At 50.7% G+C, this 23,470-nt stretch overlaps 1 protein-coding gene across 2 annotated transcripts in view; it reads left to right on the top strand.

The window, feature by feature from the left end:
• Window positions 1-23,125, top strand: part of Ctnnbip1 (catenin beta interacting protein 1) — a 49,777-nt gene extending 26,652 nt beyond the window's left edge. For both annotated transcript variants that reach the window (XM_057783467.1, XM_057783466.1), the window contains 3 exons: window positions 1,437-1,557; window positions 2,142-2,232; window positions 20,817-23,125. In XM_057783467.1, coding sequence (XP_057639450.1) covers window positions 1,462-1,557; window positions 2,142-2,232; window positions 20,817-20,875 — 246 coding nt within the window. In that variant the 5' untranslated portion in view covers window positions 1,437-1,461 and the 3' untranslated portion in view covers window positions 20,876-23,125. The remainder of the gene's footprint in view (window positions 1-1,436; window positions 1,558-2,141; window positions 2,233-20,816) is intronic.
• Window positions 23,126-23,470: the final 345 nt, after the last annotated feature.

Here is a 23,470-nt window from a genome sequence, read left to right as displayed (position 1 = left end):
AGGACAATAGAAGATGTGAGTGGGCTATGAGGCCAAGGCCATAGTAGCCCAGATGGAGATACCAGGAAGGAGATGGAGCCACAACATCGATACTCAAGGTCCAGGCAGGGATCATCCCTGTGCAGTTCATCCCAGAGCTGCAGTGCTGGTGCATGAGCTAGAGGGGTGGAGATCCTTGCTTCCGGCTGGGCTCTGCCAGAAGTGTGGGCCATCCACAGGATGGTGTGTGCCCTGGAGACTGTTCTCAAAGCTACTGTGCCTCTTCCTAGTCCCTGCTTGTTATTGGACCCTTTTCTGAGCCCAGGGTGAGTTGAAAGGGAGCAGACCACAGAAGTAAGGAGCTAGGTTCTAGGGCTCCAAGGGTGGATACGAAGACTCTGGAAGTATCCTGTGCTGTGTTGGATATGCAGACATAACGTCAGCCCTAGCTGGCCAGGTTTTTAACCTGTTGTGTGGGCTTGCAGGGCGAGGGCCCCATTAGGCTTTTGAGCAGCTGATGAGTAGATACTCAGGAGCTGTTGCCCAGGCTCTGGCACATTCCCGGGTGCGCCCTTGGCATGGAGTATTGCCTTGTCCAGCATGTCCCTGTCTAAGATTCATGGGCCACTGGGAGTAGATGGTGTAAGGAGTGTCCTTAGCCTGCCAGCCGGGTTCCCTGTTCCCCGAGTGCAGCTCCTTGGTAGCAGGGCTGCTGAGGCTCCACCCCACCAGCTGCTGCGTTATTTCTGACTTGTCCAGGAGTTCAAGTGTGTAACCCAAACCCCTAGATCCTGTCTCCTCTCCCCCAGCTCCTTCTGCTGGAGGAGGCTCCGGGCTTCTCTTTCTGGGGCTGGCTGTAGCTCAGGCCAGAGACACCTGGACACAGCCGCTGGCCTTTACAGCTGTCTTCAGGAGCTACCTCTAACAGGTGGGTGGGTTTGTGGGGGTGGCAGTAGCAGCCCTATCAGTGCCTCTGCTCCATAGCCCTGGACCAGCCACCCCCATAGAGGGAGTCCTCGGTGCCTTGCCCAGGAGTTGGCCTCTTGAGTTTGGTAGGGGCTTTTGCACAGGGTGCCGTCGCTGCTGTGGGTGCTGTCATTGATCTCACAGTTTCCTGTGCCAAAGGCCCCAGCTAGTCGCCTCTGACCAATTCCTTTTACTTCTCACTCATGTTGTCTGTGTTGAAAACCTAGAAGTCTTGGAACTTCATGCCTCATTTCCCCTGTGGCTCATAGGAGAAACCGTGGCTGTCCCCTGCAGCCTATTCTCTAGAATGAGTGCTCCTCAGCCGTGCTGCCTGGGCCTCGGTCAGGAGGTGGTCTGGACCCCCCGCCTCTTCTGTGACTTCCGTGCTGTCGGGAGGGGGCCCCTACTGGGGAGGTGACTGAAGAAAGGTGTCAGTATTAGAATGATCTCATCCTGGCATTTTCTCTGTAATGCTGCCCCTCTCCTTGCAGGAGTCCCCAGAGCTGGACCAGGGGGATGAACCGCGAGGGAGCACCCGGTAAGAGCCCGGAGGAGATGTACATTCAACAGAAGGTCCGCGTGCTGCTCATGCTGAGGAAGATGGGGTCAAATGTGAGTGCCTGTAGGGTGTCAAGCATCTGGGTGCCTGCCGCCCTGAAGGAGGGACAAGGCAGCAGGGGCCAGTTCAGGCTCCCCTACACAGAGCCCTGCATGTCCAGTGTTGGGGGACATGCTAAGAGAGAACCTTTCCACTTCATTGTTGATTTTCAGCCAGGGACTATGGGGATTTTAATCTTCCTTTCTGACCCTCAGTGACCTCAGAGAGGCTTCTCTCCTGGGAGCAAGTGAGGAGCACCTGGGCAGGGTGGCAACGGAGGAGGGCAGTAGACAAACACGTGCAGGGACGTGTTTGAAAAGAAATGGGAGGATTTGGAATGGCTGGTCGGCTGGCCAGGGCCTGGCTTTCATACCTGCTCTCTACCAGAAGAGACAGAGATCTAGAGTCAAAGTGGCAGGACATGTGAACTTCAGGGACCTGGTTTTCAGGGTGGAAGCCGGGAGGGATTGCTGGGAGACTGGCGGCCACCCCAGGAATGGAGGGCAAGGAGCACGAAGGGAGGTACTAGTGGGATCAGGTAGGGTGTCTTTGGGAACCAGGTACGTGCTCCCCTCACCACAGCACTCTCACCCTGCAGCTGACCGCCAGCGAGGAAGAATTCCTGCGCACCTACGCGGGGGTCGTGAGCAGCCAGCTCAGCCGGCTGCCACAGCACTCCATCGACCAGGGTGAGTCAAGGGCCAGGCGCCAGTCAAGCCCTCCCCAGTGCACTTAGCAGTGGGTCTTCACAGAGCTGAATGGGTGATCTGGGAGTCTAGGCAAGAGAATCGAGGCCGTTGTTTCCCCTCATCCACAGACAGCCTCCCCTCTGTCCCATCCCCATCCTCAGGTGGGAATCATGGTAGATCCCTTCCCAGGCCTGGAGGAAGGAGATAGTCATGTCTGGGAGCCTGTGTAACTTCAGAGGGTCTGAGCCCTGCCCTCTCCTCGTTCAGGGGCAGGGAGCTGCTCTGTGTATTCTTTTTTTTTTTTTAATATTTATTTATTATGTATACAATATTCTGTTTGCGTGTACGCCTGCAGGCCAGAAGAGGGCACTAGACCCCATTACAGATGGTTGTGAGCCACCATGTGGTTGCTGGGAATTGAACTCAGGACCTTTGGAAGAGCAGGCAATGCTCCTAACCACTGAGCCATCTCTCCAGCCCCCTGCTCTGTGTATTCTTGACAGCATTGTCCCTGTGTGGCACCGCTGTGCAGTGACTGGCCAGCCTGGCACCAGCAGGAAGGGATAGCTCAAGGGGCCTGATGTCTTCATATAACCAAGGGAGTTCTGAGGATCCTCATGGTCCAAAGTCCCACGAGTGTTTATTGAGCAGCAGGGGCTATGCCCAGGGACCGGCGCACACCATTTGACAGTCGCCAGCTGTTGCTCGTGTGACTTCCATTTGACAGGCAATGGTTTGGAAGCAGAACTCATTGCCTTTGGCCACACAGAGGTGCCCAGGAGTCAAACCTGCTCCTCGCTGACGAGGCTGCTGGGCAGCTCCCTTGGCTGCTTCTGGAGGCTCTCCCTGTCTGAAAGCTCGGCCTGACACTGTAGCACAGCGTTCTGAGCAGCATCTCCTCGCGCTCCTTCTCTGTCGTTCTCACGCTTCGTTGGGATTTTGGCTACAGGATACCTGAGTGACCCATGGCAAGTCCAGGCAGGGGCAGCCACCAGAGCAGAGTGTGCTTGCTGTGCTGAGGCTGCTTGCAGGGGAAGCAGGTCCAGCACATTGGGCTGCCTGGCTATCTATCCTACATGTTGTGGGCTCGGCCCTGATACAGGGTCTGCTTCCCTAGCGCTGGTGCTGGATGTAGCCCAGTCAGCTCGCCAGAAATCTCCAGGGGACCTCTGCTAACTCAGAGCGGTGTGGGACTATGTGTGTCTCATACTCAGCCTGCCCAGGCGTGCCTGCCTGCTCAAGTGTGCTGCGTGCTCACCAGCACCAAGGCCAAGTGTGTATGTAGTCTGTCCTACCTTTCCACTGTCTCTTGGAGGAGTCCTTTGCTCTGCCATCGCTGGTCTGTGTTTTCCTCTCCTAGCTCCAAAGCCAGAAAACTTCAGACGTCTGAGTTCCCAGGGTCTTCCTTTCCTCCCATATGATCCTGAGTCTCTGAGTCTCTGTACAAATGTCCCTAGTGGGGAAGAGACAATAAGCAGACGCTCCAACAAGACGCTCAGAAAACTAGGGCAGTGAGACAGGGCTGGGTGACAAGAGGTGGAGGCACGAAAAAGTAAAGAAGCTGTGGGACCATGTCAGAATAGGCAGCACCCAGCACATGTACCCTGCCACATACATTCAATCATGTATGCATATAGAAAAGACGTTGGGATACATCCTGAACTGTTAGTAGGAAAAAAATGGTTTATGTGGTATTGAGGAGCAGCCCTGGGGCCTCACACATGCTAAACTGTGCCGTACCCTTGGCCTGCACCCACTTGATAGAACATACTGACTGGATATAGGTTTTCATAACGGATTTTCACTTTCCAAGTTGTTAGCAAGTTTTCTAAAATATTTTTTGTATGTTGTGCATGAATCCTTGTGTAATAAGAAGTGAAGGATATATTTTGTGGTGCCAGGGATCAAACCCAGGGCCTTGCACATGCTGGGTAAGGACTAAACTATTGAGTTCTAGCCACTTGCTCTTAAGAAGCCACATTGGCCCAGAGAGATGGCTCAGCAGTTAGAATAAGTACCTGAGTTCAATTCCCAGCACCCATATCAGATAACTCACAACTGCCTGTAACTCCAGTGTAATCTAATGTCTCTGGCCTCCATAGGCACCTGCACTCACATGCACAGACCCACACATACACATAATTAATAATAATAAGACAAATACTTTTTAAAGTTACATTATTTAGTCTGACATGTTGTACACTTTAATCCTGGTCAGAGTTCAAGGCCAGCCCGGGATATATGAGACTATTTTAATAAACCATATATATACATATATATGAAAGCTCACTTTGCTGAACCAACAGTTGGGGAGACAGTGCAGCCTGCTGTGTTGTTTAAGGAGGTCACAGTTAAGGTTGAGGACTTAGCTCAATGATAGACTGCTTGCCTAGCATCCATGAATCCTTAGGTTCAGTCCCCAGCACCAAGTAAATGAGTGGCACCCCCTGTGAATCCAGCACTTGGGAGGCAAAGGCAGAAGAATCAGTTAAAAGTTGTTGACCACACAGTGAGTTTGAGGTGAGCTCATTCCTCACTGTTGCCCTCGGTGCAAAGCTACTGACTCAGCCATAAGCACCAGGCAGGTGGGTGTGACCATTCATAGACACTCTGGAATCTGGGGCCTCTTGGGTGTGTGGCAGCCGTAGATCCTTTCTTTGCCATGATATGAGTTTCGGATTGAGGATGTAGAGGATCTGTGCTGCTGATGCCGCTGTGAACTGCCCCTACGTCTGCAAGTCACCTCACTGGGAACAAATGCTACTCCGGGAGGCCTAGGGATCTCAGGAGATCAGGAGGAACCCAAACATGGAAGTCTCAAGCCTTCTTTTATTTTCTCTGTTATAAATAAACCACATACAAACACCTATTAATAGAACCCAATCTAGTCTATAGTCTAGGTCAGGAGCTTGTGTTTGTCAGTCCTGTGAGGCTGAGCGGGTTTCCAGTAAAATTCTAACCTACCTACTTCTCCGTTGTCAGAGCCAACCTCAGCTCATGCACCAAGGTGTCCTGCTGTCTCTTTGCCTAGTGGGGGCGGGGGGTGGGGGTGGGAGCAAGCCTGGACCTGGAGGAGTCTGGCATCTTCTGTCCACTAGGTGGCTCTGTTTCTCAGCAGATGGCAGGACTCCACCCTAGGGTTCCCTGAGCTTGAGAAAACTTCATTTGGACTGTCCCTCTACACAGAGGTCCTGAGGCACACCCACCCAAAGGACAGCACTCAGCCTCACCCCTGGGAACCCAGCTACCATCTAGGCTCATACACTCTTGCCCACTGGGGCGGTGGGTGGGGGGTTGGTACCTGAGTAGTTGGTTCTCTACCCACCACAGTCTAGAGAATGGGCAAATGCTGGAAAAGACCCTGGGCCAGAAGACTGCACCTAAGGGCTGATCAAATGGTCTCAGCAGTGGCCTCCCAGTACTAAACAGTGTCCCCCTGCCTCCCCCAGTTCTCAGCCTGCCTGATCCCTATTAAGCAAAGATTACTATGACTGCCTCCTTCCTCTCCTTCATCCTCAATGCTCCCCCTTCCTGTCCTCTCCAGTGCATTGGTGTCTTTAGATTCAGTCCTTTGCCTTACCCCTTTCTCTCTCTCTGCCCTATTTCCCATGACTTCCACAGACCTCAGGTCAATACCTTCCAAATATACCCTTACCCAGCCCCCTCTCCAAATCCCCAGAGCGTCCTCTGACTGTCCTGACACAGCTCCTGCCCTGCATGCTCAGCAGGTCCAACTGGGCCTCCTTTCCAGACCCACTTCTCCACCTGTGTTGTCACCAGGTGCGGGAGCAGAACATGGGCTTGGCTTATTTCTAGCACTGTGGTTGTTCCTAACGACCTTGATTCTCCTGCCTTAATGCTTCCCAGATGGGCCTCAGCCTATCCTTCTTGTTTGACTTCTTGTCTTATGTTTTTGTTGCTGTTGTTTTGTTTTTTAAGATTAATTTATTTTTATTTTTAATGTGTGTACACACTCATACACACACACACCCTCACACACCATATGCCTGCAGTACCCATAGAGACCAGAAGAGGGCACTGGATACCCTGAACTGGAGTTAGAGATGATTGTAAGCTGCTATGTGTGCTGGGACTGAATGCAGGTCTTCTGCAGGAGCAGTCTGTGCTCTTAATCTCTGAGCCATCTCTCCAGCCCCAGTTGTCTCAGGCTTTTTGTGTGTTTCCAGATAGGGTCTTGTATGGAATAGGCTGGTGTTGAACATGCTTTGTTGCCGAGAATGATCTTAAACTTTCAAAAATATTTTTCATTTATTTATGTGTGTGTGCCTGCCATGACACACAAGTGGAGATCAGAAGACAATTTTCAGGCATCAGTTTTCTCCTCCTATTATGTGGGATCCAGAGATTGAACTCAGGTTATCAAGCTTAACAGCAGGTGCCTTTCCCTGACGAACCATTATGCCCACCCTGTCTTGAACTTTTGATCATTTTTAGTGCTAGGATTATTGGCATGCTGTGTTGAGGACCAAACCCAGAGATTTGTGCATGCTAGGCAAATACCCTACCAATTGAGCCACTCCCTATCCCTGCTAGCTCAATTATTTTTAAATTAAGCAACAGCTTATTTTATTTTATCTGAAGATTTGTTTATCTATTACATTTACAGTGTTCTGCCTGCATGTATGCCTGGAGACCAGAAGAGGGTACCAGATCTCATTATAGATGGTTGTGAGCTACCATATGGTTGCTGGGAATTGAACTCAGGAAGAACAGTTAATACCCTTAACCTATGAGCCAACTTTCCAGCCCCAGCTTAATTTACTTGTATGTTTTCTTTGTCTGTATATGTGTGCTTGGTGCCTGCAGATGCTAGATCATATGGAGCTGGAGTTATGGTTAATTGTAAATTGCCATGAGGGTGTTGAGAATCAAATCCAGGCATCCTCTACAAGAATGGCAAATGAGGACTGGAGAGATGGCTCAAAGGTTAAGAGCACTGGATGCTCTTGCAGAGGTCCTGAATTCAATTCCCAGCAACCATATGGTGGCTCAGAGCCATCTCATAATGAGATCTGATGTCCTCTTCTGGCAGGCAGGCATACGTGGAGGCAGAATGTTACATACATAATAAATAAATAAATCTTTAAAAAAAAATGGCAAATGATAGCCACTGAGCCATCTCTCCAGCACCTTTCCAACCAAGCTTTTAGAGAGGTCCTCAGTGGCATCTTTTTGGTTTTTCAAGACAAGGTTTCTCTGTGTACTAGCCCTGACTATCCTGGAACCCACTTTGTAGATCAGGCTGGCCTCAAATTCATAGACATCTGCCTGCCTCTGTCTCCTGAGTACTGGAATTAAATGCGTGCACCACCACTGCCTGACTCGTAACTGGCATCTTGATTGATCTTAGTCCCCTGGTCCACTCTTTATTCCTATGGCCAGAGTGACTTTTGAAGGTTTAGAAGGAACAGTACTGAGGAGGTACAGTCTTACACTTGCACGGTACCCTAACCCACACCTTACAATCACAGTGATTGACTGGCATCCTAGACTGCTGTGCTCACCTCTCTGCCTCTGCACTGGCATGCCCAAGAACTCAGCCCTCAACCCCTGCCTCCTGCGGCTTGGCCCAGACCCTCTGCTGACCAGATGCTGAGTTCCTTGAGCTTGGGATTGAGGCTTCCTTCTAAGTGTGCATCTGTGTGGCTGTGTCGACCTCACCAGGCTCTTGGTAACTAAGGTTGAGCACAGTGATCGAGCAGGTTCTAGGAGTCAGAGAGGCTGTCTACTGGTCTCCAAGGATGGCCTAGCAGACGTGACAGCCAGGCATGACTCTGCTTTGAACCAAAGAAAATCAATGCTTCACTAGGCAGCTGGTCCTCCGCAAAGGTCCAGCTGCAGACATAGTAGAGGGTGGGGGACGTGGGGGTTGGAGCTGTCGCTTTTTGAAGCAGGCCACAGAATGCTGAGCTTCCCTGTCGCATCGGTGCTGGCCCACACAGTGTGCATCGATTCTCTTTCCTGGCTCTGAAGGGATGCGTGATCACTGTGGAAATGAGAGAGGAGACGGAGATGAGCTTAGACTCTGCAGACTCTGTTTCCTTTTCTTCATGTTCTTCTTAGCCTCTCATAGCCTTTTACAAGCTAGGCAGTCACTTCTGTCAGCGTTGGCTTCAGAGCATACTGCTTTGATACTCATCTAAGCATACATACATACATACATATATGTATATTTGCAAGATTTTTTTTTTTTACTTCAGGCAATTTCATTGAGCTCTTCAACAATTTCCAAGAAAACGTTTTGGTCGTTGCATAATATGCAGCATCTGTCTATCATAAGTTATTGACCAGTCTCTTCCTGTTGGATCTCATTTCTGCTATTAATCATCATGATGGCAAGCATTCATTAGGCTGTTTTTCCGTGCCAAGTTCCTTGCAAAGAAATACACAAGGGCTCTCCCAGTGAGTGCCGTTAGAACCCTGTCACGTGGGTTTTCTCTGACTGAGAGAGGTAGCTCAAGACCATAGAGTCAGCCAGTGTGGGACTTGAACCCAGGCCCTATAGAAGAGCAGCCTAACCACTGAGTCATCTCTCCAGCCCCCTAGGGATGTTTTATACGATTTGGTTTGGTTTTTTAATATATTGGCCTTGAACTCATGGTGTGCCTTAGCCTCACGCTGGGATTACCACTGAGTGCCACCATACCTGGCAGAATTGTGACTCTTGTGATGTACCTTGGGTGGACTCTTGTCCAGTGTCCCAGGGCTGACATGACTCATTTTGACAAGGAACCTCCTTGTTCTTTCTCTGCCAAGGGAATTCCGGGGGACACTCCTGGTCTGCCTTTGAGAGCTACTGTTTGTCACATTGGCTCCCTGGGCCTGTTATAACTTCTGTCTGAGTCTGCTTTCTCTGAGGGATTTCCAGGAAAGGACTTTGGGCTTTTTCAGGCCTGCTGGCTTTCCCCTGCAGAAACAGAGGCACCTAGTTCAGGGTGCTACTAGAGAGCCTAAAATAATTTCTTGGTCTCATGGTTAAACTGAGAGCTTATGATAGCAATGTTACGGGAAAAACAGCAGGAATTAGGCACTTTGGGAGTGGCCCAGTTCTGCAGTCTCTGCACTTGACCCTTAAAGTGCCCCGAGGCCAAGGATGTCAGCTTGAGCATCTCCATTTTTTTTTTTTTTTAAAGATTTATTATGTATACAACATCCGCCTCCATGTATACCCACACGCCAGAGGAGGGTGCCAGATCTCATTACAGATGGTTGTGAGCCACCATGTGGTTGCTGGGAATTGAACTCAGGACCTCTGGAAGAGCAGACGGTGCTCTAAACCACTAAGCTATCTCTCCAGCCCCCAAGCATCTCCATTTTTCTCTGGAATTTTCTCTGGGATCCCCTGCCCCCACCATTCAGCCTCTGTCTTCTCTCTTCCTTCATGTGCCCTCTCACAGTCCTCCCATGCCCAGCTGGTACCCGACTCTGGCTCCCACTGCCGATGCCAGTCTTTGTCTTGTCCCACAGTAGCAGGACTCTGTGGAGAGAGAGTCTGTGCTTAGTTCACATCACACATTCAGACCCAGAGCTTGCTGGGGTCCTGCACAGATCAAGCCCCATGGAGGCTGAGCAGCTCTGAGTGGCTCCTCCCTGTGGGCAGCAGCTTCTCTGTACCAACCCTGCTATGCTGACCCCCCCACTGCGATTTCTGGCTCTCCCTCCCCAGGCCAGCTCCTTCCAGGCGCCGTCTAGAAGCCCCAGGTGAAAACTGTCAGTGCTGAAATTAGAGTCAGCCCAGGGAAGGTTCATCTGGGACAGGAAGCTCAGCCTCTTGACTTTAATTAACACTTGTGTGAGAATTACCTGTAACCCAGTAACAGGGTTGAGGCAGAAGTCACATGCATTGTACAGAAGTCCACCGGGATCTGGTTTGTAACGCTGGTATTGACAGAGAAAAGGAACCCCAGAGAGGAGTGGAGAATGTGCTGAGATGCGGGCCCTTTAGCAAAGCCGAGAACAAATGCTTGAAAGGCCTTAAAACCCCTGGCATGACTTCCCAACACCCTGCTAAGCGGTGGGTCCCTGTCCTGGGCGGGGCATGGGGGCCACTCTGTCCAGCATTTGGACAGTTCCAGTCACATTAGCCTCTCTTTACTGTAAGCTCAGCACGGTGTCAGATGACAGCTGTCCCCCATGAAGGACAATAGGGTATGTGTATAAATGCCTAAGAGCTTTGAGTGTACAGAAGCCCACCCAGGAAGCTAGAACGCAGGCTCAGCCCCAGTCAATCACAGTACTTTGCCAGAAGAGCCTGGTAATCTGCATTTTAAGCAAAGTGTGGCATGGTGTTGCATATCTGCAATCCTAGCACTCAAGAGTTGATGCCAGCCTGTGCTCCAGAGAAGGAACCTGTGCCCTTCCCTAGATTCAGGGAATCGTATGACAGCTAGATGTGCCTAGCTTTAGAGCCTGTCCTGGAACTTGCTGTATAGACCAGGCTGGCCTCGAACTTACAGAGATCCACCTGCCTCTGCCTCCTGAGTGCTGAGATTAAAGGTGTGCTCCACCACTGCCTGCCTGACTGGATGCTGCATTTTAAACAAAGCTAGATATGATGAAGTTGGGCTATTGCCTGGCTACTATGGAAGCTGAGATAGCAGGGTCACCTGAACTCAAGAATTCCAGAATAGCCTGGGGCAAAGTATCAAAACTCTCTGGGGATGGGAGGATGAGGTTGAAGGAACAGAGCAAGCAGCAACAAGGAAACGGCTCCAGGGTGATTCTGACGCTCTGCTGCAGGGTCTAATCTGAGAATATGCAAGGTCTATAGTGAGAACCTGGTCATCCCTGAGCCCTGGGGACACAGGCCCATGTGTCCTTTCATTCTTTTGCTGTGGACACTCTGACCGAAAGCATCCTAGGAGAGGAAAGGATCTATTTCACCTTACAGACCAGTCCGCATTGAGGGATGTCAAGCAGGAACTCAAGACACACAGCGTTTCTTCTAACCAAGGACCTCCCTCACAGCCATGGAGGCACAGCAGACACCTCGCTTCCTTCTACAGCTCATGCCTAGGGAATGCTGCCTCATACAGTGGGCTGGGCTCTCCTAGATCAGTTAACAATAAAAGTCTCCCAGAGGCCTGCCCACAGGCTACTCCGACCTGCACAATCCTTGTTTGAGACTCCCCTCTGGGTTAACTCTTGAAGCCAACTAGGACACCTCTGGGACATAATCACATTTTCTGGTCTGGAAGAACCTATGTTTGGGGGAGATACTGGAAAAATTTATTTGGGGAGAAGAAACACCTCGCCTGGAAACTCTAAAGGTCGTGTGTGTGTGTGTGTGTGTGTGTGTGTGTGTGTGTGTGTGTGTTGCAGGCTCAGTGGGGTGGGAGGGTAGTTGTGGGTGCAGGGTCCCAGGGGATGCAGCTGGAATTTGTCACCACCGATGTCCCTGGACATTATTCCCGGTGTGTTAGTGAGGACACAGGTGCCATTTACCTTCACAGATGAATGAACTGAGCTTGACTGCACAGGGACCTCCCTGACATCCACAGGTAGTCAGAGTTAAGGTCGGGCCCAGGTCCCAGGAAACAGCGGAAGCTGGGAAGGGCCTGTAGTTGTCTCCTGTACTCTTTATTGGCCTGTTTTAGGAAGCCACCCATGACATCTCTGGCTTTGGAACCCAGTAGGCACCACAGAGCCTAGTGCTGCTCCTGCTGCTAAGCCATTGGTGAATCAGAACCCACTGTTCCCATAGCAACCCAAGTGTGGCACTACCTTGGGTAAAAAGCCTCCCCTGGGAGCTTTGGGCTATCAAAGCGGAGGTGTATAGAACACCTGGCTCATAGCCTTGGGATGCTAAAAACAGCACATGCTGCCCAGTGGGTGTTGGTTTATGTGGGAGGAAGCCCCGTGCAGGAGGAGCACCAGCCTTGCTCCCCTCAGAACTTCTTCCCTTTGGTGGCCCTTTGGGGCCAGTTTTTCCAGATAGCAATTCCCCAGAACTAGTAGCTGAGGCCTTGCAGTCTTGGGTGCTTGCTGACATTCAAGATAATGAACTCATGGCCTGAGGAGGTGCTGCACCCAACCCAGGCAGTCAGGGAAGGGGCTAGAGCATTCAGAGTGGGAATCACACTGTATTCCTGGGGTCACTTGCTCCATCATGAATGAGTGCTGTGTGTGCTGAAAATGTCTCACTGAGCCTGGAGTTCACAAGGCTCAGCAGGGGTACTCCCTGGGAATTTAGAGGCACTCATCAAAGTGCCCTACATTGATGATGACTCACAAAGGGGGTTCCCTCTATAGCTTTGGGAATTTGGAGTCTCTGCAGCCATAGGGTTGCAATTTTTTAGCTTTTCAAACAGCTGATTTAAAAAAAATGATTTATTTTATATGTATGAATGTTTTGCCTGCATCTATATCTGTGTACCATATGGATACGTGGTATCAACAGAGGTCAGAAGAGGGCATTGGATCTCCTGGAACTAGAATTACAAACAGTTGTGACCTGCCAAATGCTGGGAACCAAACCTGAGTCCTCTGCAAGGGCAGCGAGTGTAACCACTGAGCCATCTCTCCAGCCCCAACAGACTGTGTGCGTGCGTGCGTGTAGGTCAGAGGGGAGCTTTCAGGGTTGTTCTGCTCCACATTGTTTAGGTAGGGGTTCTCTGGTTGTTTCTGCTGTGCTTCATACTCTAGGCAGCCTGGTCCCCGAGCTTCTGGGCAGTTTTCCTGGCTCATCTCACATAGGCATGCTGGGATTACAGAAGCGTACATTCTGAGCCTTCACAAGACTCTAAGGATTTAATTTAAGTTGGCATGTTGTCAGCTTCCACCTTTTTTTTTTTTTGTCAGAGTCTCTGAGTTTACCAATTGGCTAGACTTGCTGGTTAATGAGCTCCAAGGATCCTCATGTCTCTATAACCTAGCATGAAGGTTTCAGACACTCACAGAATATGTATATATACATGTACATATACATACAAAGAATATACATATACATATTCTTATGTATACCCAACTGAACCATGCCCTCCCTCAGCCCCGAGGTCTCTAATCTGTACTTTGGCTAGGTAGCTATAGGGTTCCATAGAAACACAGGAGATAATGGGGGTACCTGGCCCCAGATGCCTGCAGCTGGAGTAGTCCTAGGACACCTATGCCAGTAAGGGGTGCTGTAGTTTCAGTGACCTTAAAGATGGCAGAGCCAAGGTCCCTATCCCCAGGGCTCAAGCTGTCATGAAAGTTGGGCTTTGAGGAGCTCAAAATTAGGTCATATGGTATCCAGCTGTGGCTGGTGCTGCTCATATGAGTCCCCCTTTCCCAGTGCCATCCACGTGGGGCTGTGCCCATCCTGGACTGCGAAGTTCTTGGGGCTTGCAGGAGACTTACAAGTTCAAGGTCAGCCTGGGCAACATATCAAGACCCTATCTTAAATTACAACAGAAGGACAGCAAGGATGATGCTTGTCCACCTTCAGGAGCCCTTCTCCCCAAACCACACTGTCCCTGCGGTCATCTGTTTTGGGTGTGAGTGCTGGCTTGAGACAGAGCCTTGCTTTCAACACGGCTGGTGTGAATTCATTTCCAGCTCACAAACAGCAGTGACCCCATTGTCTGACCCCACCCCCGGACTAGGGCCAGCTTCCCTGTTTCTGTGCTTCTGCATACTTGCCATTTTTCCCTCCCCAGTCACTTGACTAGCTCCATTAAAAGGCCAGAGCTGGCATTGGACGTGGGTTGGAAGGACCAGCGGGTGCCTGCCCCACCCTATGCAGAGAGCTGAGCCTTAGCCCTGCTTTCTAGATGGATGAGCCATATGAGTAGAGGCAGAGAGCAGGGAGGACGGTTGACATTTGAGTTCCGTGTTGAGTTCCCTAAGGCTTTGTTGGTGTTTTCTTTTTTTTTTTTTATTTATTTATTTATTATGAGTACAATATTCTGTTTGTGTATATGCCTACAGGCCAGAAGAGGGCACCAGACCTCATTACAGATGGTTGTGAGCCACCATGTGGTTGCTGGGAATTGAACTCAGGACCTTTGGAAGAGCAGGCAATGCTCTTAACCACTGAGCCATCTCTCCAGCCCCTTTGTTGGTGTTTTCTAACCCTGGGTCTTGGTTCCCTTCTCATAGTAACACAGACAGATTGGTCCAGGCTTTGTCTGAGGCTTGGCATTCCTCAGTGCTCTGGACAACTAGAGACAGTTGTTTCGCTTCTCCTAGAGAAATAACAAGGTGCTCTGTGTAGAAAAGGCAAGGGCTCCAGACCCTGGGCCTCAGATTCACCCAGCTGCATCATGTCTCTGAACAAGGGGTTTTCCCAGGTGATCAGAATATGACTGAGAACAAGGCTAGTTCACACAGCGTGTACACCATGGCTAGTCCCTGGTCACACAGCATGTCCACCATGGCTAGTCCCTGGTCACACAGCATGTACACCATGGCTAGTCCCTGGTCACACAGCATGTACACCATGGCTAGTCCCCGAGAATACAGCATGTACACCATGGCTAGTCCCTGGTCACACAGCGTGTACACCATGGCTAGTCCCTGGTCACACAGCGTGTACACCATGGCTAGTCCCTGGTCACACAGCGTGTACACCATGGCTAGTCCCTGGTCACACAGCGTGTACACCATGGCTAGTCCCCGAGAATACAGCATGTACACCATGGCTAGTCCCTGGTTACATAGCGTGTACACCATGGCTAGTCCCTGGTCACACAGCATGTCCACCATGGCTAGTCCCTGGTCACACAGCGTGTACACCATGGCTAGTCCCTGGTCACACAGCATGTACACCATGGCTAGTCCCTGGTCACACAGCGTGTCCACCATGGCTAGTCCCTGGTCACACAGCGTGTCCACCATGGCTAGTCCCTGGTCACACAGCATGTACACCATGGCTAGTCTCCAAGAATACAGCGTGTCCACCATGGGGAACAGATTAATGGCATTGGAGGCATACCCCAGTTGTAGACTGCTTGCCTAGCATTCCTGAGGCCTTGTCTTGATCCCTGTGCCTCACAAAGCTGGATGTGAGATATCACCTGTCATCTCAGCACTTGGGAACTAGTAGGAGGGTCAGAAGGTGAACCTCATCCTTGCCTACACAGTGAGTTCAAGGTTATCCTGGGCTTCAGGAGAACATGTTTCATCTCTCTCACACATGCACTGCTATGGTGCTGAGAATGCTGAAGATGACCACAGCTGCCTGGGCAATAAGACCCTAGGCACTGTTTCAGAATGGCCGTCAGAAAGGGTGTGAGGTTGTACGGGGGGCTCCAAGGCCTCTGCTTTCCTATCACTTGCTAGTTAGTGTCTGTCTCTCATCCTGCCTATCCTGTCCACATGTGTGGGGCAGCACCTCCTGGGAACTGTGGCATGTGTTTCCAGAGTGGTGCAGAGCTGCTCTCAGGAGCTTGCTGGCCTTGCCTGTAACCCCAGCACTCAGAAGGGATACGAGTGTGAGTTTGAGGCCAGCCTGGGCTAGCTACCTAATAAGGCCCTATCTCCTAGAAGACTGAGTTCAACTGGAGATATAGCTCGGTGGTGATCGAGCCCCCTGCTTCTTGTGCCCTGGATTTGTTTAATCCATCGCCGAAAAGGGGCGGGGTAAGTGATGTGAGTAATAGATTTCAACTTCTTGTTGTTTTGTTTTACCAAGACAGGCTTTCTCTGTGTAGCCCTGGCTGTCCTGGAATTCTCTCTGTAGACTACTCTGGCCTCAAACTGATAGAGATATGCCTGCCTCTGCCTCTAGTACTGGGGTTAAAGGCTTGTGCCACCACTGTCAGGTAACTTCAACTTTTTTTAAATTTTGAGTAGTTAGAGTATAAGGCCTGAGTTCTGTCCCCAGGCCCCACATGGTGGAAGGAGAGAACGGACTCCTGCCATGTCCTCCAACCTCCGTGTGCCCTGTAGCACACACATCCTCACCCACCCGACCTCCATGTGCCCTGTAGCACACATACATCCTCACCCACCCGACCTCCGTGTGCCCTGTAGCACACACACGTCCTCACCCACCCGACCTCCGTGTGCCCTGTAGCACACACATCCTCACCCACCCGACCTCCGTGTGCCCTGTAGCACACACACGTCCTCACCCACACAGAAAATGAGGACATGTAATAAAAATTGCCCCTAAGTGTTGTAGTATTGTTGATGGATGATACTATCAGTGAAATTATTTTCTTTTTTAATAATTTTATTTATTTTTTATTTTATATGCATTGTTGTTTTGCTTGCATGTAGATCTGTGTGAGGGTATTGGGTTCCCTGTAACTGGGGTTGCAGACAATTGTGAGCTGCCCTGTGGGAATTAAACCTGGGTCCTCTGCAAGAGCAGTCAGTGCTCTTAACCACTAAGCCATCTCTCTAACCCCCAGAATTATTTTCTTAGTTTCATTTTCAGATTACTCATTGCTAATGTATGCAAATAGAATTTACCTGTTCGTTTGATTTTGTTTTTTGAGACCAGGTTTTTGTGTGTAGCTCAGGCTGTCCTGGAACTCGCTCTGTACATCAGCCTGGCCTCAAACTCACAGAGACCCTCCTGCCTCTGCCTCCCGAGTGCTGGGATTAAAAGTATGCCCCACCCTGCTAGTTTGTAGCTTTTCAGTAAGTAGAAATTACAGAGCATTTTCTACTTATAAGATTATTATATCCACAAATAGAAAGTTTCCTCCCTTTTTCTAATGTGTATACTTTTTATATAGTTAGTTGTTTTTGCCTAACTGCCCAGGAGCGAAACTTCAGAACTACCTAGAGAAGCCAGGTGAGGTGGCAAATGCCTGAAACGTCAGCACTGGGGAGGCTGAAGCAAGAGGCTTGTCAGTCAGCCGCAAGTCTGGGCTACATGAGACCTGCTCTCAAATATCCAAAACAAATAAAAATCAATTTGAGTAAAAATTTTGAGGACAGACAGGCTTTTTCTTCTTCCCGTCTTGCTGGGGTGAGTTTTAGCCATGCAGTATGGTGACAGCTGTGGTTCTTGTGGGTGCCCTTTACCTGGGTAGAGAAGTCCCCTGTTTCCTCTTCAATGCATCTTTGTCATGGAAGGATGCTGGATTCTGTTAGGTTCATTTTCTGTGTAAAGGTGATGGTGTGGGCTGTGCCCTTTAGTCTGTTGGTAGACCATATTACATCACGCGAGTTTCAGATGTTAAACCAGCCCTGCTTTCCTAGAATAATTTGGTATAGCTATATGATCCATTTTTATGTGTTGTTCTATAAATTTTGCTAGTGTTTATTAAGCAGTTTTTTCCATATTCATAGGAGGTCCACATCTGTGGTTCGTGTGTGTGTGTGTGTGTGTGTGTGTGTGTGTGTGTGTGATGTACTGTCCAGTCTCGGTATTCTTATTTAATTTGTTAAAGAAGACATTCAGGAGTGTAGCTCTCCCTGCCTGGGCTTACCTGTATCTGGTGGGAAGCAATGAACAGAAGCTCTGAGCCCAAGTTCTGACTTTAGGTATCAGTGGGAAAGATGGGAAAGATTTTTATACCAGTAAAATAGGCTGCTGGCCTGGGGATAGAGGATAGCACTGGCAGGACAGTGAAGAGGGTACCCGTGGGCTGTGTTCCTCTTCTGGCTCAGGAACTGAGCCGCTCTAACTGAATGATCCACTGTGACAGAGAGGCTGAAGGATGCTCTGGAAGAACTTCGGCCGCCCTCTCTTTGGCTCCAGAGGAAGGAGGTCCTGGTGGTCAGCCAGTGCTTCAAAGACAGGAGATGGTGTGGGATGGGCAGCACCTCTGAGCTGCCGCAGCCCCAGCCACAGAGCAGAGGCTCGGAATGAGGCCTGTGGATTCTCAGGCAGGGAGGACATGGCCAGCTGGCATGTGGGAGGGTAAAACTCTTACAAAGCTTGCTCTGGGTGTCTTCTTACATACTTACCAGAGTGACTATGTGACCTTAAGAAGGTCATTGTCCTAGCTAGAGTTTCTGCTGTTGTCGTTGGAACACCATAACCAAAGTGTCTCGGGGAGGAAAGGGGTTGACCTCATTCGCAGTTCCATGCCACTGTTCACCCATTGCCAGGCAGTGAGGGCAGAGCTGATGCAAAGGCTGTGGATGGGTCCTGCTCACTAACTTGCTCCCCGTGGCTTGCTCAGCCTGCTTTCTTATAGAACTCAGGACCCCCAGCCCAGGGATGGCCCCACCCACAATGGGCTATGTCCTCCCCTGTAGCGAGCTGCGTGAAGCCACATCTGATAATCAGCTCCTAATTATGGCTAAGACCTGACTTATGCTATTATCACGCAATGATTGTCAGCTGCTTGCATATGCGTGGACCTATGAGCAGTGCCCACCTGGCAATCCAGGATTGGTAGCCCATGCCTACTTAAGGGCTGGGAGAGGTTTGCCCGAGGAGAGAGGGGGGCGGGGAGGGGAGGGAAGGGAGAGAGAGAGATATAATTGTAAAAAGGTCCTGAATAAAACTGCTTAGCAAGAAGAGCTCCGGTGTTGCGTCCTTCTTGCTGAACGAGGTGGGGCGCAACACTCCCCATCAATCAGCCGTATCTTATGGAGGTATTTTCTCAATTGAGGTTCCTTCCTCTCCAATGACTTCAGCTTGTATCAGGTTGACATAAGACAGCCAGTACAGTTACTGTCTTCATAGCACAGGATATATACCCAACGAGCAGTGGCAGAGTTCAGTGATCAGGATTTGAGCTTCTCTGAGGAGCTGGTGGCCCACTCCCTCTGCACACCCACCATTCCCTCCTGGGGGCCCAGTGCTGGTTTTGTGCCTGCAGCTCACTGCAGAAGCCCAGGGTCCCTTCAAGAAAGCCTACAAGACAGAAGAGAAAGAGAGTGGGCTGTCACCATTCACTGCCACAGAAGCATCTTCTGCCGACACTGGCAGTCTTGCTCCGACCCCCTCATACCCTCAGAAAAACCAGCATCTGTAGGTGCCCAGCTCAGCTGCCATGCGGAGTATGATGTAATCCCGGAGTCTGTGGTTGCTAGGACAGTCCTGCCTGCACTGACAGTGTGTGGTCCCGGGACTGGAGCGAGAACAGAATGTTTCCAAGAAAACAGAAAGGATTCATAGGGCATCTCAAGCAAAGGTGTCTCTTCCCAAGAAGCCAGATATCTGCTCCTTTCTGGGGGCTTGTCTTCTCAGGAATGCTGCTAAGTACAGACTCCCAGAGGCAGAAATGGTGGGTGGATGACAGATTAAGTTGCTTTAGCGCCTCTGCTGATGTGAAGGCGGGCCTTCCGGATGTCATGTGTTCTTATGGGCTACCCTTCTGCAGCAGCACCTGAGGTGCCTCCTGGCTCCTCCCGGCAGCAAGGTGTGCAGGAAGCACTCCCTGGTGGTGTGGTCAAGGAGAGCCATCTTTATGTTGACTTTAGTCCAAGTGACAGAAGCCCTATTGCACCCCACCCCCATCCAACCCAATCCTCGGAGGCCTTTCCTGTCCCTGCTGTTCCCATCTGCCTCTTCCAGGGAGATTGCCTCCAATATCACAGCAGGGAAGTATGCCAGAAAGGCCACCGGCGGCCTGACTGTCACAGTTTAGAGCAACATGCTGGATCACTGGTTAGAAAAGGCAGACAGGTAGTGTGGGATGCAAGGACAGAGAGGCACAGGCAGCTCGCAGGTTAGCTTGTCCAGCTCCTTCCCTCCTCCCCTTGCCTCTTTTGGCCAAGTGTCAGAGCCTGTCGTAGGGAAAACAAGACAAAGGAAGTGGTGGTACATAGCTTTAATCCCAGCACTCAGGAAGCAGAGACTGGTGGAACTTTGTGAGTTCAAGGCCCGTCTGGTCTACAAAGTGAATTCTAGGACAGTCAGGACTGTTAACACAGAAAAACCTTGTCTCAGAAAACCAATGTGTGTGTGTGCATTTTGTTTTATGTCTAAGAGCATTTTGCCTGTGTATATGTATATGGTGCTCATGGAGGTCAGAAGAGAGTATTAGATCCCCTGGAACTGGAATTACAGATAGTTGTGAGCCAGTGTGCACATGCTAGCCACTGATCTTGGGTCCTCTGCAAGGGCAACAAGTGCTCTCAACCTCGGAGCTATCTCTCCAGCTCCAAGATCTAAACCTGAAAGGTAGAAAAGTTTCCCAAGAAAATCTTACCTCCCACCCTAATGGTCCAGGACCAATGACCTGTCTCCTGACTTAGCCATGTGGCCTTGAATAAGCCTCTGGACCATACCCCATAGCCTCACAGCAGGGTGGGATCACTGGCAGGTCCCCAGCTTGGCTACAGGAGACAGGAAAGGGCTGGATTTCATTAGAAGCACTTCTCCTCTCTTTCCCTCTTTTATTTAGGTTGTCTTATACCCCAGGCTGGCCCTGAACTAACTGTGTAGCCAAGGAGGACCGTGAACTTCTGATGCCCTTGCCTTCACCTCCTGAATACTGGGATCAATAACATCACCCAGTTCATGTGGTGCTGGGGACTAAACCCAGGGGCTTTGTATACAAGACAGGCTCCCTGCCAACTGAAGCATGTCCCCAGCGCTTTGCGGCCCTCTGTACTGCTTTGCCAGGGCTGGGAAGATAGAGGAGGGATGCTCCACGGTGAGCACAGCCTTCTGCCCTGTCCTGACACCAGAAGTCATCGATGGGCAACTCTTGTTCCTTGGTTTGCAGGTGCGGAGGACGTGGTGATGGCATTTTCCAGGTCAGAGACGGAAGACCGGAGGCAGTAGCTGAAAACCCCTTGGGATACCCTGAAAGCCACAGAGGGCCACAAGATCTGTGGGGCTCCTTTCCCAGTTGAGTGGTAGCAAACCACCTTCCGCTTCCATCCCTCTGCTCCCCTCCCCACCCTACCCCCCCACCTTCCCCACCCTAGCCACTCGGCAGGGCTGGCATCAGGAAGATGCCAGCGGTGATTTGTGATTGGCTTGAAGGGATGGACTGTGATTGGCTGCAGGAAGAAACCTTTTTATTTTTAAATCTTGACCAACGGAAACCTTTTATTTTTATTTCTGACTCTTTATTTTTTAAAAAATTTGCGCCTCGGTATCTGGCTTCCCCGGAAGCTCTCCGAGCTCTGGTGCTTTATTTAGGTCATTTTTTTAGGATTGTGAAGAGGCCCAATTGGCTGCTTAAACTGGAAAAAGATTGTGATTGGCTGTCTTGTGGGAAATGGTCTTTTCTTTGATTGGCTGCAGGTGTTCTGCTCATATTACCAACTTCCTCTCTTCTGAATGCAGAAAACAGGGTTTGGGCATATTGTTATATTTGACTTGAAAAAAGAAAAGAAAGAAACCAAATGAGCTTCGCAATGTTTATTACACAAAGGTCTTGCTGCTGCCTCCATGTATTGGGTCCGTATTTGAATTTGATTGGCAGTCAATATGTGGATTTGGTTTCCCATTGGCTCACCCCTGACTCCCTGCTCCCATTGCCATGGGCTTACTTCCACTCTGCTGCTTATTTGAGGCCTGAGGGTACACCTGGAGCTTGTGTGCTTTATTGACCACACATGCCTCCCCTAGCAAAAGGACTCCAGGGACCATGAGCCAGGTCCACAGCTGGAAGGAGCAGTTGTCCTGAGCCCGCAGCCCAGAGCTCAGTCAGGGCTTACCAGGAGGCAGAATTTATATACTCAGTTCTAAGAGCTGGCAGGCAGCCAGTTTCCCGGGGGGTGGGGAATGAATCCTGCAGACCTTCCCCCCCACCCCCCACCCCCGCCAGCCCATGCTAACCAAGCACGTTAACACTGACTGGCAGCGCCATCCTCTTTGCAGCCTCCTGTGTCTCACTTCCTTGGGACTTAGCATCACCAGATCCTGAAGAAGAGGGGTCTTTACCCGGGCAGATACCCCAGTTTCACTCTCAGACCCCCAGAGACCTTCACTCCAAGCACCAACCTAACTAGGCTTCCCAGGGTCCCTTGCGGGGGTGGAAGGTAGGTCTGAGGTAGCAGGTGTGCTCTGGCTAACCCGAGCCCCCACTGCACAGTACCTGTCCATGTCAGCCTCAAAGGGATCGTAACGTGGCTTGTTTATGAGATGCCCACGAGGAAGACCAGCTAGGCCGCCAGTAAGTGGGCCCCACAGGCTAGCCCTCTGGGACACATTTTACAGCAGCTCCTGAGGAGGGTCTGGGTCATCATCCCACCCACCCTTACCCCTACCCCGCCTTTTCTGGGAAGTAGAGGAATGGTAAGTGCCTGGAGCATCTTGGTGCCAGGGAGTGTACAGGAGCCAACACGTCTTGAGACCAAAGCCGTGGGGGACCTCACTGTTGGTGGATAGTTTGCACTGACCAGCCTTGTTCCGAGAGGAGAATTCAAATGTCATAGCTAAGGCCCATATCCTCCAGCACATGGTCCCTGTCACTGACAGTAGCATGCCAAGGCCATTGAGTTCCAGGGGGCAAGGCCAGTGGAGAATCAGCTACGCCGATGCCAGCCTGACCAGCAAGGTCTGAGGGTAGTGCTCCTGGAGAGGAGCCGTGTGCGCAGGCACAGTGAGAGTTCATGGACAGGCAGATGCTCACACTCTGCCAGTTGAGCCGGCCTGGAGATGCTGCTGAGCCCCTGGGCAGAGATGGGGTTCTTCAGTCCTGCTCACTCGGGAGAGTGTGTAAAGTAGGGTGCCGCCACCGTCAGTTGGCTCTTGCCACTCCCTCAGAGCCGAGCCCTGGCAGTGGCATATGCTCACTCTTCCAGCACTGATTGGACTCCCCCGCTGAGGAAGTGCAAGTGTCCTGTGACTTCTTACTCCAACAGAAAGTCTGTCTACTGGAGAAAAACAGAACAATAAAGATTTTCAGGGGCTGGAGAGATGGCTCAGTGGTTAAGAGCAATGCCTGCTCTTCCAAAGGTCATGAGTTCAATTCCCAGCAACCACATGGTGGCTCACAACCATCTGTAATGGGGTTTGGTGCCCTCTTCTGGCCTGCAGACACAGACAGACAGAATACTGTATACATAATAAATAAATAAATATTTAAAAAAAAAAAGATTTTCATAGCTCGATGGGTGAGATGAGCTGGTTTCTCTCTCAAAGCTGCCATTGCCGGGGCGCTTCCCAGGAGCGTGGGGAGGAGGGAGGGCAGTGTGAAGCTTCCTATGTTTATAGCCTGGGCTGGGAATGTAACTCAGTCAACAGCTGGTCGTGCGTGAAGCCCCGGGTTGATCCTTAGCATCATACAGACGGGTTGTGTGTCACAGACCTGTAATCCCAGGAATCCTGAGGCTGAGGCAGGAGGATTGAGGTGGGTTCCAGTTCAGCCTGGGCTACAATGATGCTCTGTCTCAAGAAAAGGGAAAAAAACGAGCTGGGCATATT

This window comes from Chionomys nivalis, chromosome 11 (assembly GCF_950005125.1).
Source record: "Chionomys nivalis chromosome 11, mChiNiv1.1, whole genome shotgun sequence".
Classification (NCBI taxonomy): domain Eukaryota; kingdom Metazoa; phylum Chordata; class Mammalia; order Rodentia; family Cricetidae; genus Chionomys; species Chionomys nivalis.
This window is presented reverse-complemented; position numbering and strand designations above follow the sequence as displayed.